This window comes from Oncorhynchus mykiss, chromosome 26 (genome assembly GCF_013265735.2).
Source record: "Oncorhynchus mykiss isolate Arlee chromosome 26, USDA_OmykA_1.1, whole genome shotgun sequence".
Lineage (NCBI taxonomy): Eukaryota > Metazoa > Chordata > Actinopteri > Salmoniformes > Salmonidae > Oncorhynchus > Oncorhynchus mykiss.
In genome coordinates this window covers 1,211,576-1,226,720 of record NC_048590.1, presented here as the reverse complement: position 1 = coordinate 1,226,720, position 15,145 = coordinate 1,211,576, and the positions used below count along the sequence as shown (strand labels likewise).

The following is a 15,145-nucleotide window of genomic DNA, read 5'->3' as shown; positions in this document are numbered from 1 at the left end:
ATAGGGCTATATTCTGTATACCATTCCTAAGAAGGAAAGACATTCCACAAATGTACTTTAATCAAGGCACACCTATTAATTTTTTTAAAATCCAGGTGACTACCTCATGAAGCTGGTTGAGAGAAGGCCAAGAGTGTGCAAAGCTGTCATCAAGGCAATGGGTGGCTACTTTTAAGAATCTGAAATATAAAATATATTTTGATTTGTTTAACGTATTGTTGATTCCATATGTGTTCTCTGGTTCTTCAGCTATTAGTAACAAGTGGCTCTTAAACATTGAACCACAACAACGATCAACTGACATCAGTCTTTGAGTTTTCTCCAATTCTTATGGGACTATATAGTATCAATATTGTGTAGACTGATTTGTATAAACAACATATTGATTATCGATCTTGGACATGCACCAGAAAAGATGATTCATGTGATCAATAGCATCACATGTAAAATGTATTGAGATTATTGCAACATGTCAAGCACATCAGGAGCACAGTATCTAACATAGAAGCAGTGTCCTTATTGTTATAGACAGTCTTTAACCAACAGTATCTAGCATAGAAACAGTTTCCTTATTGTTATAGACAGTCTTTAACCTACAGTATCTAGCATAGAAACAGTTTCCTTATTGTTATAGACAATCTTTAACCTACAGTATCTAGCATAGAAGCAGTTTCCTTATTGTTATAGACAATCTTTAACCAACAGTATCTAGCATAGAAACAGTTTCCTTATTGTTATAGACAATCTTTAACCTACAGTATCTAGCATAGAAGCAGTGTCCTTATTGTTATAGACAATCTTTAACCTACAGTATCTAACATAGAAACAGTTTCCTTATTGTTATAGACAATCTTTAACCTACAGTATCTAACATAGAAACAGTTTCCTTATTGTTATATTTTTCGAGAAGGTGACAGTCAGGAGCCAATCTGTAGTGAGCACTGAGACAGAACATTGCAGCTGGAGCTTATGACTCACATGACGAGAGACCTTCCACTTCCTATTGTGTGTCAGTTGGGAATTGTTTGTGAGGACTTAGAGGGTTTGACGATGGGGGGACTTGGCCTTCCAGTCAGCTGGTGAGAGGGACGTTGCATTGACAGGAGATGAAGAGGGTTCTCCTCAGCAGAAGTAGATCTCTCCATCTATAGGAGGCTCTAGGTGCTGGGTATCTACGGAGACAAACAGATAAACAGACTACAATCAAACCGCTGTCGTATTTACACTGCCTAGGGAAAGTCTACACACCCCTCGTACAGTCTTCACATTTTGCTGCACAACATTTTTTAAATAATCATTTGATTAAAACATTTGATTCAATTGGATCACATTTTCAAGTATTGTGGTGGCAGCATCATGTTATGGGTATGCTTGTCATCGGAAAGGACTGTGGAGTTTGTTAGGATCAGAAAAATATGAAGGGAGCAGTCTTCTGAAACCTAACTCTGGGATAGAGTTGTTGAGTGTTCCTGATGGGTCCAGTCTCAGTCCTGCTTTAAATTTGCGTAAAAATCAGAGACATGGTCTGAATATTTCTGTCCACCAATGACTCTCAAATAAATATACTAAACTTGAGTAATAATGACAAAAACTATGTTTAAATGTCGCCCTAAGAGTAACACACAGATGGAGGTATCGTATTCCAATTGTTGCCAAAGGTGATCACACCAAGCATTAACTCTCAGTGTGAAGACATAAGCAATAAAGACAACTTTGTTTTTAACCTGTGTAATTCATTTGGAAAACCCTCAGATCCCAGCAGATAAAGACATGGCACTGGAGTAGAATTTCCCAGGCCACAGACCTAACAACCAATAACTGGACTGGATTGTGGCCTCAACACTGTAGTAGAATAGCCCAGATCACAGACCCAACAACCAATAGCTGGACTGGATTGTGGTCTCAACAACATTCTAATGCTTTCTTTTTTACTGTAGTGTAGTTATACCTGCTGACTGTCCTCCCTGTCTCAACACTGTAGTTATACCTGCTGACTGTCCTCCCTGTCTCAACACTGTAGTGTAGTTATACCTGCTGACTGTCCTCCCTGTCTCAACACTGTAGTGTAGTTATACCTGCTGACTGTCCTCCCTGTCTCAACACTGTAGTGTAGTTATACCTGCTGACTGTCCTCCCTGTCTCAACACTGTAGTTATACCTGCTGACTGTCCTCCCTGTCCCAACACTGTAGTGTAGTTATACCTGCTGACTGTCCTCCCTGTCTCAACACTGTAGTGTAGTTATACCTGCTGACTGTCCTCCCTGTCTCAACACTGTAGTTATACCTGCTGACTGTCCTCCCTGTCTCAACACTGTAGTGTAGTTATACCTGCTGACTGTCCTCCCTGTCTCAACACTGTAGTTATACCTGCTGACTGTCCTCCCTGTCTCAACACTGTAGTTATACCTGCTGACTGTCCTCCCTGTCTCAACACTGTAGTGTAGTTATACCTGCTGACTGTCCTCCCTGTCTCAACAGTGTAGTGTAGTTATACCTGATGACTGTCCTCCCTGTCCCAACACTGTAGTTATACCTGCTGACTGGCCTCCCTGTCTCAACACTGTAGTTATACCTGCTGACTGTCCTCCCTGTCTCAACACTGTAGTTATACCTGCTGACTGTCCTCCCTGTCTCAACACTGTAGTTATACCTGCTGACTGTCCTCCCTGTGTCAACACTGTAGTTATACCTGCTGACTGTCCTCCCTGTCCCAACACTGTAGTGTAGTTATACCTGCTGACTGGCCTCCCTGTCTCAACACTGTAGTTATACCTGCTGACTGTCCTCCCTGTCCCAACACTGTAGTTATACCTGATGACTGTCCTCCCTGTCCCAACACTGTAGTGTAGTTATACCTGATGACTGTCCTCCCTGTCTCAACACTGTAGTTATACCTGGTGACTGTCCTCCCTGTCTCAACACTGTAGTTATACCTGATGACTGTCCTCCCTGTCTCAACACTGTAGTTATACCTGCTGACTGTCCTCCCTGTCTCAACACTGTAGTTATACCTGCTGACTGGCCTCCCTGTCTCAACACTGTAGTTATACCTGGTGACTGTCCTCCCTGTCTCAACACTGTAGTGTAGTTATACCTGCTGACTGTCCTCCCTGTCTCAACACTGTAGTTATACCTGCTGACTGTCCTCCCTGTCTCAACACTGTAGTTATACCTGCTGACTGTCCTCCCTGTCTCAACACTGTAGTGTAGTTATACCTGCTGACTGTCCTCCCTGTCTCAACAGTGTAGTGTAGTTATACCTGGTGACTGTCCTCCCTGTCTCAACACTGTAGTGTAGTTATACCTGCTGACTGTCCTCCCTGTCTCAACAGTGTAGTGTAGTTATACCTGCTGACTGTCCTCCCTGTCTCAACACTGTAGTGTAGTTATACCTGCTGACTGTCCTCCCTGTCTCAACACTGTAGTTATACCTGCTGACTGTCCTCCCTGTCCCAACACTGTAGTGTAGTTATACCTGCTGACTGTCCTCCCTGTCTCAACACTGTAGTGTAGTTATACCTGCTGACTGTCCTCCCTGTCTCAACACTGTAGTTATACCTGCTGACTGTCCTCCCTGTCTCAACACTGTAGTTATACCTGCTGACTGTCCTCCCTGTCTCAACAGTGTAGTGTGGTTATACCTGCTGACTGTCCTCCCTGTCTCAACACTGTAGTTATACCTGCTGACTGTCCTCCCTGTCTCAACAGTGTAGTGTGGTTATACCTGCTGACTGTCCTCCCTGTCTCAACACTGTAGTGTAGTTATACCTGGTGACTGTCCTCCCTGTCCCAACACTGTAGTTATACCTGATGACTGTCCTCCCTGTCCCAACACTGTAGTGTGGTTATACCTGATGACTGTCCTCCCTGTCCCAACACTGTAGTTATACCTGCTGACTGTCCTCCCTGTCTCAACACTGTAGTGTAGTTATACCTGCTGACTGTCCTCCCTGTCTCAACACTGTAGTTATACCTGCTGACTGTCCTCCCTGTCTCAACACTGTAGTGTAGTTATACCTGGTGACTGTCCTCCCTGTCTCAACAGTGTAGTGTAGTTATACCTGCTGACTGTCCTCCCTGTCTCAACACTGTAGTTATGCCTGCTGACTGGCCTCCCTGTCCCAACACTGTACTGTAGTTATACCTGCTGACTGTCCTCCCTGTCTCAACACTGTAGTTATACCTGCTGACTGTCCTCCCTGTCTCAACACTGTAGTTATACCTGCTGACTGTCCTCCCTGTCTCAACACTGTAGTTATATCTGCTGACTGTCCTCCCTGTCCCAACACTGTAGTTATACCTGCTGACTGGCCTCCCTGTCTCAACACTGTAGTTATACCTGCTGACTGGCCTCCCTGTCTCAACACTGTAGTTATACCTGCTGACTGGCCTCCCTGTCTCAACACTGTAGTGTAGTTATACCTGGTGACTGTCCTCCCTGTCTCAACACTGTAGTTATACCTGCTGACTGTCCTCCCTGTCTCAACACTGTAGTGTAGTTATACCTGGTGACTGTCCTCCCTGTCTCAACACTGTAGTTATACCTGGTGACTGTCCTCCCTGTCTCAACACTGTAGTTATACCTGCTGACTGTCCTCCCTGTCCCAACACTGTAGTGTAGTTATACCTGCTGACTGTCCTCCCTGTCCCAACACTGTAGTTATACCTGCTGACTGGCCTCCCTGTCTCAACACTGTAGTTATACCTGATGACTGTCCTCCCTGTCCCAACACTGTAGTTATACCTGCTGACTGGCCTCCCTGTCTCAACACTGTAGTTATACCTGCTGACTGGCCTCCCTGTCTCAACACTGTAGTTATACCTGCTGACTGTCCTCCCTGTCTCAACACTGTAGTGTAGTTATACCTGCTGACTGTCCTCCCTGTCTCAACACTGTAGTTATACCTGCTGACTGTCCTCCCTGTCTCAACACTGTAGTTATACCTGCTGACTGTCCTCCCTGTCTCAACAGTGTAGTGTAGTTATACCTGGTGACTGTCCTCCCTGTCTCAACACTGTAGTGTAGTTATACCTGCTGACTGGCCTCCCTGTCTCAACACTGTAGTTATACCTGCTGACTGGCCTCCCTGTCTCAACACTGTAGTTATACCTGCTGACTGGCCTCCCTGTCTCAACACTGTAGTTATACCTGCTGACTGGCCTCCCTGTCTCAACACTGTAGTTATACCTGCTGACTGTCCTCCCTGTCTCAACACTGTAGTTATACCTGCTGACTGTCCTCCCTGTCTCAACACTGTAGTTATACCTGATGACTGTCCTCCCTGTCTCAACACTGTAGTGTAGTTATACCTGCTGACTGGCCTCCCTGTCCCAACACTGTAGTTATACCTGCTGACTGGCCTCCCTGTCTCAACACTGTAGTGTGGTTATACCTGCTGACTGTCCTCCCTGTCCCAACACTGTAGTTATACCTGCTGACTCTCCTCCCTGTCTCAACACTGTAGTTATACCTGCTGACTGTCCTCCCTGTCCCAAAACTGTAGTTATACCTGCTGACTGGCCTCCCTGTCTCAACACTGTAGTTATACCTGCTGACTGTCCTCCCTGTCTCAACACTGTAGTGTAGTTATACCTGCTGACTGTCCTCCCTGTCTCAACACTGTAGTTATACCTGCTGACTGGCCTCCCTGTCTCAACACTGTAGTTATACCTGCTGACTGTCCTCCCTGTCCCAACACTGTAGTTATACCTGCTGACTGGCCTCCCTGTCTCAACACTGTAGTGTAGTTATACCTGCTGACTGTCCTCCCTGTCTCAACACTGTAGTTATACCTGCTGACTGTCCTCCCTGTCTCAACACTGTAGTTATACCTGCTGACTGTCCTCCCTGTCCCAACACTGTAGTGTGGTTATACCTGCTGACTGTCCTCCCTGTCCCAACACTGTAGTGTGGTTATACCTGGTGACTGTCCTCCCTGTCTCATCACTGTAGTGTGGTTATACCTGCTGACTGTCCTCCCTGTCTCAACACTGTAGTGTAGTTATACCTGCTGACTGTCCACCCTGTCTCAACACTGTAGTTATACCTGCTGACTGTCCTCCCTGTCTCAACACTGTAGTTATACCTGCTGACTGTCCTCCCTGTCTCAACACTGTAGTTATACCTGCTGACTGTCCTCCCTGTCTCAACACTGTAGTTATACCTGCTGACTGTCCTCCCTGTCTCAACACTGTAGTTATACCTGCTGACTGTCCTCCCTGTCTCAACACTGTAGTGTAGTTATACCTGCTGACTGTCCTCCCTGTCTCAACACTGTAGTGTGGTTATACCTGCTGACTGTCCTCCCTGTCTCAACACTGTAGTTATACCTCCTGACTGTCCTCCCTTTCTCAACACTGTAGTTATACCTGGTGACTGTCCTCCCTGTCTCAACACTGTAGTGTAGTTATACCTGCTGACTGTCCTCCCTGTCTCAACACTGTAGTTATACCTGCTGACTGTCCTCCCTGTCTCAACACTGTAGTTATACCTGCTGACTGTCCTCCCTGTCTCAACACTGTAGTGTAGTTATACCTGCTGACTGTCCTCCCTGTCTCAACACTGTAGTTATACCTGCTGACTGTCCTCCCTGTCTCAACACTGTAGTGTAGTTATACCTGCTGACTGTCCTCCCTGTCTCAACACTGTAGTTATACCTGCTGACTGTCCTCCCTGTCCCAACACTGTAGTGTGGTTATACCTGCTGACTGTCCTCCCTGTCCCAACACTGTAGTGTAGTTATACCTGCTGACTGTCCTCCCTGTCTCAACACTGTAGTTATACCTGCTGACTGTCCTCCCTGTCTCAACACTGTAGTGTAGTTATACCTGCTGACTGTCCTCCCTGTCCCAACACTGTAGTGTAGTTATACCTGCTGACTGTCCTCCCTGTCTCAACACTGTAGTTATACCTGCTGACTGTCCTCCCTGTCTCAACACTGTAGTGTAGTTATACCTGCTGACTGTCCTCCCTGTCTCAACACTGTAGTTATACCTGCTGACTGTCCTCCCTGTCTCAACACTGTAGTGTAGTTATACCTGGTGACTGTCCTCCCTGTCTCAACACTGTAGTTATACCTGCTGACTGTCCTCCCTGTCCCAACACTGTAGTTATACCTGCTGACTGTCCTCCCTGTCTCAACACTGTAGTTATACCTGCTGACTGTCCTCCCTGTCTCAACACTGTAGTTATACCTGCTGACTGTCCTCCCTGTCTCAACACTGTAGTGTAGTTATACCTGGTGACTGTCCTCCCTGTCTCAACACTGTAGTTATACCTGCTGACTGTCCTCCCTGTCCCAACACTGTAGTTATACCTGCTGACTGTCCTCCCTGTCTCAAAACTGTAGTGTAGTTATACCTGCTGACTGTCCTCCCTGTCTCAACACTTTAGTTATACCTGCTGACTGTCCTCCCTGTCTCAACACTGTAGTTATACCTGCTGACTGTCCTCCCTGTCTCAAAACTGTAGTGTAGTTATACCTGCTGACTGTCCTCCCTGTCTCAACACTGTAGTTATACCTGCTGACTGTCCTCCCTGTCTCAACACTGTAGTTATACCTGCTGACTGTCCTCCCTGTCTCAACACTGTAGTTATACCTGCTGACTGTCCTCCCTGTCTCAACACTGTAGTGTAGTTATACCTGCTGACTGTCCTCCCTGTCTCAACACTGTAGTTATACCTGGTGACTGTCCTCCCTGTCTCAACACTGTAGTTATACCTGCTGACTGTCCTTCCTGTCTCAACACTGTAGTTATACCTGGTGACTGTCCTCCCTGTCTCAACACTGTAGTTATGCCTGCTGACTGTCCTCCCTGTCTCAACACTGTAGTTATACCTGCTGACTGTCCTCCCTGTCTCAACACTCTAGTTATACCTGCTGACTGTCCTCCCTGTCTCAACACTGTAGTTATACCTGCTGACTGTCCTCCCTGTCTCAACACTGTAGTGTAGTTATACCTGCTGACTGTCCTCCCTGTCTCAACACTGTAGTTATACCTGCTGACTGTCCTCCCTGTCTCAACACTGTAGTTATACCTGCTGACTGTCCTCCCTGTCTCAACACTGTAGTGTAGTTATACCTGCTGACTGTCCTCCCTGTCTCAACACTGTAGTTATACCTGCTGACTGTCCTCCCTGTCTCAACACTGTAGTGTGGTTATACCTGCTGACTGTCCTCCCTGTCTCAACACTGTAGTGTAGTTATACCTGCTGACTGTCCTCCCTGTCTCAACACTGTAGTTATACCTGCTGACTGTCCTCCCTGTCTCAACACTGTAGTTATACCTGCTGACTGTCCTCCCTGTCTCAACACTGTAGTTATACCTGCTGACTGTCCTCCCTGTCTCAACACTGTAGTTATACCTGCTGACTGTCCTCCCTGTCTCAACACTGTAGTTATACCTGCTGACTGTCCTCCCTGTCTCAACACTGTAGTGTAGTTATACCTGCTGACTGTCCTCCCTGTCTCAACACTGTAGTTATACCTGCTGACTGTCCTCCCTGTCTCAACACTGTAGTTATACCTGCTGACTGTCCTCCCTGTCCCAACACTGTAGTGTGGTTATACCTGCTGACTGTCCTCCCTGTCCCAACACTGTAGTGTAGTTATACCTGCTTACTGTCCTCCCTGTCTCAACACTGTAGTTATACCTGGTGACTGTCCTCCCTGTCTCAACACTGTAGTTATACCTGCTGACTGTCCTCCCTGTCTCAACACTGTAGTGTAGTTATACCTGCTGACTGTCCTCCCTGTCTCAGCACTGTAGTGTAGTTATACCTGCTGACTGTCCTCCCTGTCTCAACACTGTAGTTATACCTGGTGACTGTCCTCCCTGTCTCAACACTGTAGTTATACCTGCTGACTGTCCTCCCTGTCCCAACACTCTAGTGTAGTTATACCTGCTGACTGTCCTCCCTGTCTCAACACTGTAGTTATACCTGCTGACTGTCTTCCCTGTCTCAACACTGTAGTGTAGTTATACCTGCTGACTGTCCTCCCTGTCTCAACACTGTAGTTATACCTGCTGACTGTCCTCCCTGTCTCAACACTGTAGTTATACCTGCTGACTGTCCTCCCTGTCTAAACACTGTAGTTATACCTGCTGACTGTCCTCCCTGTCTCAACACTGTAGTGTAGTTATACCTGCTGACTGTCCTCCCTGTCTCAACACTGTAGTTATGCCTGCTGACTGTCCTCCCTGTCTCAACACTGTAGTTATACCTGCTGACTGTCCTCCCTGTCTCAACACTGTAGTGTAGTTATACCTGCTGACTGTCCTCCCTGTCTCAACACTGTAGTTATACCTGGTGACTGTCCTCCCTGTCTCAACACTGTATTTATACCTGCTGACTGTCCTCCCTGTCTCAACACTGTAGTGTAGTTATACCTGCTGACTGTCCTCCCTGTCTCAACACTGTAGTTATACCTGCTGACTGTCCTCCCTGTCTCAACACTGTAGTTATACCTGCTGACTGTCCTCCCTGTCTCAACACTGTAGTTATACCTGCTGACTGTCCTCCCTGTCTCAACACTGTAGTGTAGTTATACCTGCTGACTGTCCTCCCTGTCTCAACACTGTAGTGTAGTTATACCTGCTGACTGTCCTCCCTGTCCCAACACTGTAGTTATACCTGCTGACTGTCCTCCCTGTCTCAACACTGTAGTTATACCTGCTGACTGTCCTCCCTGTCTCAACACTGTAGTTATACCTGGTGACTGTCCTCCCTGTCTCAACACTGTAGTTATACCTGCTGACTGTCCTCCCTGTCTCAACACTGTAGTTATACCTGATGACTGTCCTCCCTGTCTCAACACTGTAGTTATACCTGCTGACTGTCCTCCCTGTCTCAACACTGTAGTTATACCTGCTGACTGTCCTCCCTGTCTCAACACTGTAGTGTGGTTATACCTGCTGACTGTCCTCCCTGTCTCAACACTGTAGTTATACCTGCTGACTGTCCTCCCTGTCTCAACACTGTAGTTATACCTGCTGACTGTCCTCCCTGTCTCAACACTGTAGTTATACCTGCTGACTGTCCTCCCTGTCTCAACACTGTAGTTATACCTGCTGACTGTCCTCCCTGTCTCAACACTGTAGTTATACCTGCTGACTGTCCTCCCTCTCAACACTGTAGTGTAGTTATACCTGCTGACTGTCCTCCCTGTCTCAACACTGTAGTGTAGTTATACCTGCTGACTGTCCTCCCTGTCTCAACACTGTAGTTATACCTGCTGACTGTCCTCCCTGTCTCAACACTGTAGTTATACCTGCTGACTGTCCTCCCTGTCTCAACACTGTAGTTATACCTGCTGACTGTCCTCCCTGTCTCAACACTGTAGTGTAGTTATACCTGCTGACTGTCCTCCCTGTCTCAACACTGTAGTTATACCTGCTGACTGTCCTCCCTGTCTCAACACTGTAGTTATACCTGCTGACTGTCCTCCCTGTCTCAACAGTGTAGTTATACCTGCTGACTGTCCTCCCTGTCTCAACACTGTAGTGTAGTTATACCTGCTGACTGTCCTCCCTGTCTCAACAGTGTAGTGTAGTTATGCCTGCTGACTGTCCTCCCTGTCTCAACACTGTAGTTATACCTGGTGACTGTCCTCCCTGTCTCAACACTGTAGTTATACCTGCTGACTGTCCTCCCTGTCTCAACACTGTAGTGTAGTTATACCTGCTGACTGTCCTCCCTGTCTCAACACTGTAGTTATACCTGCTGACTGTCCTCCCTGTCTCAACACTGTAGTTATACCTGCTGACTGTCCTCCCTGTCTCAACACTGTAGTGTAGTTATACCTGCTGACTGTCCTCCCTGTCTCAACACTGTAGTTATACCTGCTGACTGTCCTCCCTGTCTCAACACTGTAGTGTAGTTATACCTGCTGACTGTCCTCCCTGTCTCAACACTGTAGTTATACCTGCTGACTGTCCTCCCTGTCTCAACACTGTAGTTATACCTGCTGACTGTCCTCCCTGTCTCAACACTGTAGTTATACCTGCTGACTGTCCTCCCTGTCTCAACACTGTAGTGTAGTTATACCTGCTGACTGTCCTCCCTGTCCCAACACTGTAGTGTAGTTATACCTGCTGACTGTCCTCCCTGTCTCAACACTGTAGTTATACCTGCTGACTGTCCTCCCTGTCTCAACACTGTAGTTATACCTGCTGACTGTCCTCCCTGTCTCAACACTGTAGTTATACCTGCTGACTGTCCTCCCTGTCTCAACACTGTAGTGTAGTTATACCTGCTGACTGTCCTCCCTGTCTCAACACTGTAGTTATACCTGCTGACTGTCCTCCCTGTCTCAACACTGTAGTTATACCTGCTGACTGTCCTCCCTGTCCCAACACTGTAGTGTGGTTATACCTGCTGACTGTCCTCCCTGTCCCAACACTGTAGTGTAGTTATACCTGCTTACTGTCCTCCCTGTCTCAACACTGTAGTTATACCTGGTGACTGTCCTCCCTGTCTCAACACTGTAGTTATACCTGCGGACTGTCCTCCCTGTCTCAACACTGTAGTGTAGTTATACCTGCTGACTGTCCTCCCTGTCTCAGCACTGTAGTGTAGTTATACCTGCTGACTGTCCTCCCTGTCTCAACACTGTAGTTATACCTGGTGACTGTCCTCCCTGTCTCAACACTGTAGTTATACCTGCTGACTGTCCTCCCTGTCCCAACACTCTAGTGTAGTTATACCTGCTGACTGTCCTCCCTGTCTCAACACTGTAGTTATACCTGCTGACTGTCCTCCCTGTCTCAACACTGTAGTGTAGTTATACCTGCTGACTGTCCTCCCTGTCTCAACACTGTAGTTATACCTGCTGACTGTCCTCCCTGTCTCAACACTGTAGTTATACCTGCTGACTGTCCTCCCTGTCTCAACACTGTAGTTATACCTGCTGACTGTCCTCCACTGTAGTTATACCTGCTGACTGTCCTCCCTGTCTCAACACTGTAGTTATACCTGCTGACTGTCCTCCCTGTCTCAACACTGTAGTGTAGTTATACCTGCTGACTGTCCTCCCTGTCTCAACACTGTAGTGTAGTTATACCTGCTGACTGTCCTCCCTGTCCCAACACTGTAGTTATACCTGCTGACTGTCCTCCCTGTCTCAACACTGTAGTTATACCTGCTGACTGTCCTCCCTGTCTCAACACTGTAGTTATACCTGCTGACTGTCCTCCCTGTCTCAACACTGTAGTTATACCTGCTGACTGTCCTCCCTGTCTCAACACTGTAGTTATACCTGCTGACTGGCCTCCCTGTCCCAACACTGTAGTTATACCTGCTGACTGTCCTCCCTTTCTCAACACTGTAGTTATACCTGCTGACTGTCCTCCCTGTCTCAACACTGTAGTTATACCTGCTGACTGTCCTCCCTGTCTCAACACTGTAGTGTGGTTATACCTGCTGACTGTCCTCCCTGTCTCAACACTGTAGTTATACCTGCTGACTGTCCTCCCTGTCTCAACACTGTAGTTATACCTGCTGACTGTCCTCCCTGTCTCAACACTGTAGTTATACCTGCTGACTGTCCTCCCTGTCTCAACACTGTAGTTATACCTGCTGACTGTCCTCCCTGTCTCAACACTGTAGTTATACCTGCTGACTGTCCTCCCTGTCTCAACACTGTAGTGTAGTTATACCTGCTGACTGTCCTCCCTGTCTCAACACTGTAGTTATACCTGCTGACTGTCCTCCCTGTCTCAACACTGTAGTGTAGTTATACCTGCTGACTGTCCTCCCTGTCTCAACACTGTAGTTATACCTGCTGACTGTCCTCCCTGTCTCAACACTGTAGTTATACCTGCTGACTGTCCTCCCTGTCTCAACACTGTAGTTATACCTGCTGACTGTCCTCCCTGTCTCAACACTGTAGTGTAGTTATACCTGCTGACTGTCCTCCCTGTCTCAACACTGTAGTTATACCTGCTGACTGTCCTCCCTGTCTCAACACTGTAGTTATACCTGCTGACTGTCCTCCCTGTCTCAACAGTGTAGTTATACCTGCTGACTGTCCTCCCTGTCTCAACACTGTAGTGTAGTTATACCTGCTGACTGTCCTCCCTGTCTCAACAGTGTAGTGTAGTTATGCCTGCTGACTGTCCTCCCTGTCTCAACACTGTAGTTATACCTGGTGACTGTCCTCCCTGTCTCAACACTGTAGTTATACCTGCTGACTGTCCTCCCTGTCTCAACACTGTAGTGTAGTTATACCTGCTGACTGTCCTCCCTGTCTCAACACTGTAGTTATACCTGCTGACTGTCCTCCCTGTCTCAACACTGTAGTTATACCTGCTGACTGTCCTCCCTGTCTCAACACTGTAGTGTAGTTATACCTGCTGACTGTCCTCCCTGTCTCAACACTGTAGTTATACCTGCTGACTGTCCTCCCTGTCTCAACACTGTAGTGTAGTTATACCTGCTGACTGTCCTCCCTGTCTCAACACTGTAGTTATACCTGCTGACTGTCCTCCCTGTCTCAACACTGTAGTTATACCTGCTGACTGTCCTCCCTGTCTCAACACTGTAGTTATACCTGCTGACTGTCCTCCCTGTCTCAACACTGTAGTGTAGTTATACCTGCTGACTGTCCTCCCTGTCCCAACACTGTAGTGTAGTTATACCTGCTGACTGTCCTCCCTGTCTCAACACTGTAGTTATACCTGGTGACTGTCCTCCCTGTCTCAACACTGTAGTTATACCTGCTGACTGGCCTCCCTGTCCCAACACTGTAGTTATACCTGCTGACTGTCCTCCCTGTCTCAACAGTGTAGTTATACCTGCTGACTGTCCTCCCTGTCTCAACACTGTAGTTATACCTGCTGACTGTCCTCCCTGTCTCAACACTGTAGTGTGGTTATACCTGCTGACTGTCCTCCCTGTCTCAACACTGTAGTTATACCTGCTGACTGTCCTCCCTGTCTCAACACTGTAGTTATACCTGCTGACTGTCCTCCCTGTCTCAACACTGTAGTTATACCTGCTGACTGTCCTCCCTGTCTCAACACTGTAGTTATACCTGCTGACTGTCCTCCCTGTCTCAACACTGTAGTTATACCTGCTGACTGTCCTCCCTGTCTCAACACTGTAGTGTAGTTATACCTGCTGACTGTCCTCCCTGTCTCAACACTGTAGTGTAGTTATACCTGCTGACTGTCCTCCCTGTCCCAACACTGTAGTTATACCTGCTGACTGTCCTCCCTGTCTCAACACTGTAGTTATACCTGCTGACTGTCCTCCCTGTCTCAACACTGTAGTTATACCTGGTGACTGTCCTCCCTGTCTCAACACTGTAGTTATACCTGCTGACTGTCCTCCCTGTCTCAACACTGTAGTTATACCTGATGACTGTCCTCCCTGTCTCAACACTGTAGTTATACCTGCTGACTGTCCTCCCTGTCTCAACACTGTAGTTATACCTGCTGACTGTCCTCCCTGTCTCAACACTGTAGTGTGGTTATACCTGCTGACTGTCCTCCCTGTCTCAACACTGTAGTTATACCTGCTGACTGTCCTCCCTGTCTCAACACTGTAGTTATACCTGCTGACTGTCCTCCCTGTCTCAACACTGTAGTTATACCTGCTGACTGTCCTCCCTGTCTCAACACTGTAGTTATACCTGCTGACTGTCCTCCCTGTCTCAACACTGTAGTTATACCTGCTGACTGTCCTCCCTCTCAACACTGTAGTGTAGTTATACCTGCTGACTGTCCTCCCTGTCTCAACACTGTAGTGTAGTTATACCTGCTGACTGTCCTCCCTGTCTCAACACTGTAGTTATACCTGCTGACTGTCCTCCCTGTCTCAACACTGTAGTTATACCTGCTGACTGTCCTCCCTGTCTCAACACTGTAGTTATACCTGCTGACTGTCCTCCCTGTCTCAACACTGTAGTGTAGTTATACCTGCTGACTGTCCTCCCTGTCTCAACACTGTAGTTATACCTGCTGACTGTCCTCCCTGTCTCAACACTGTAGTTATACCTGCTGACTGTCCTCCCTGTCTCAACAGTGTAGTTATACCTGCTGACTGTCCTCCCTGTCTCAACACTGTAGTGTAGTTATACCTGCTGACTGTCCTCCCTGTCTCAACAGTGTAGTGTAGTTATGCCTGCTGACTGTCCTCCCTGT

General features: G+C 47.4%; 1 protein-coding gene across 4 annotated transcripts in view; it reads right to left on the bottom strand.

Annotated features, from left to right (window-relative positions):
* Positions 1–226: 226 nt before the first annotated feature.
* Positions 227–15,145, bottom strand: part of LOC110517149 (A-kinase anchor protein 13) — a 72,223-nt gene continuing 57,304 nt past the window's right edge. For all 4 annotated transcript variants that reach the window (XM_036963894.1, XM_036963897.1, XM_036963895.1 and 1 more), the window contains one exon: positions 227–1,172. In XM_036963894.1, the coding sequence (XP_036819789.1) occupies positions 1,123–1,172 (50 nt within the window). In that variant the 3' untranslated portion in view covers positions 227–1,122. The remainder of the gene's footprint in view (positions 1,173–15,145) is intronic.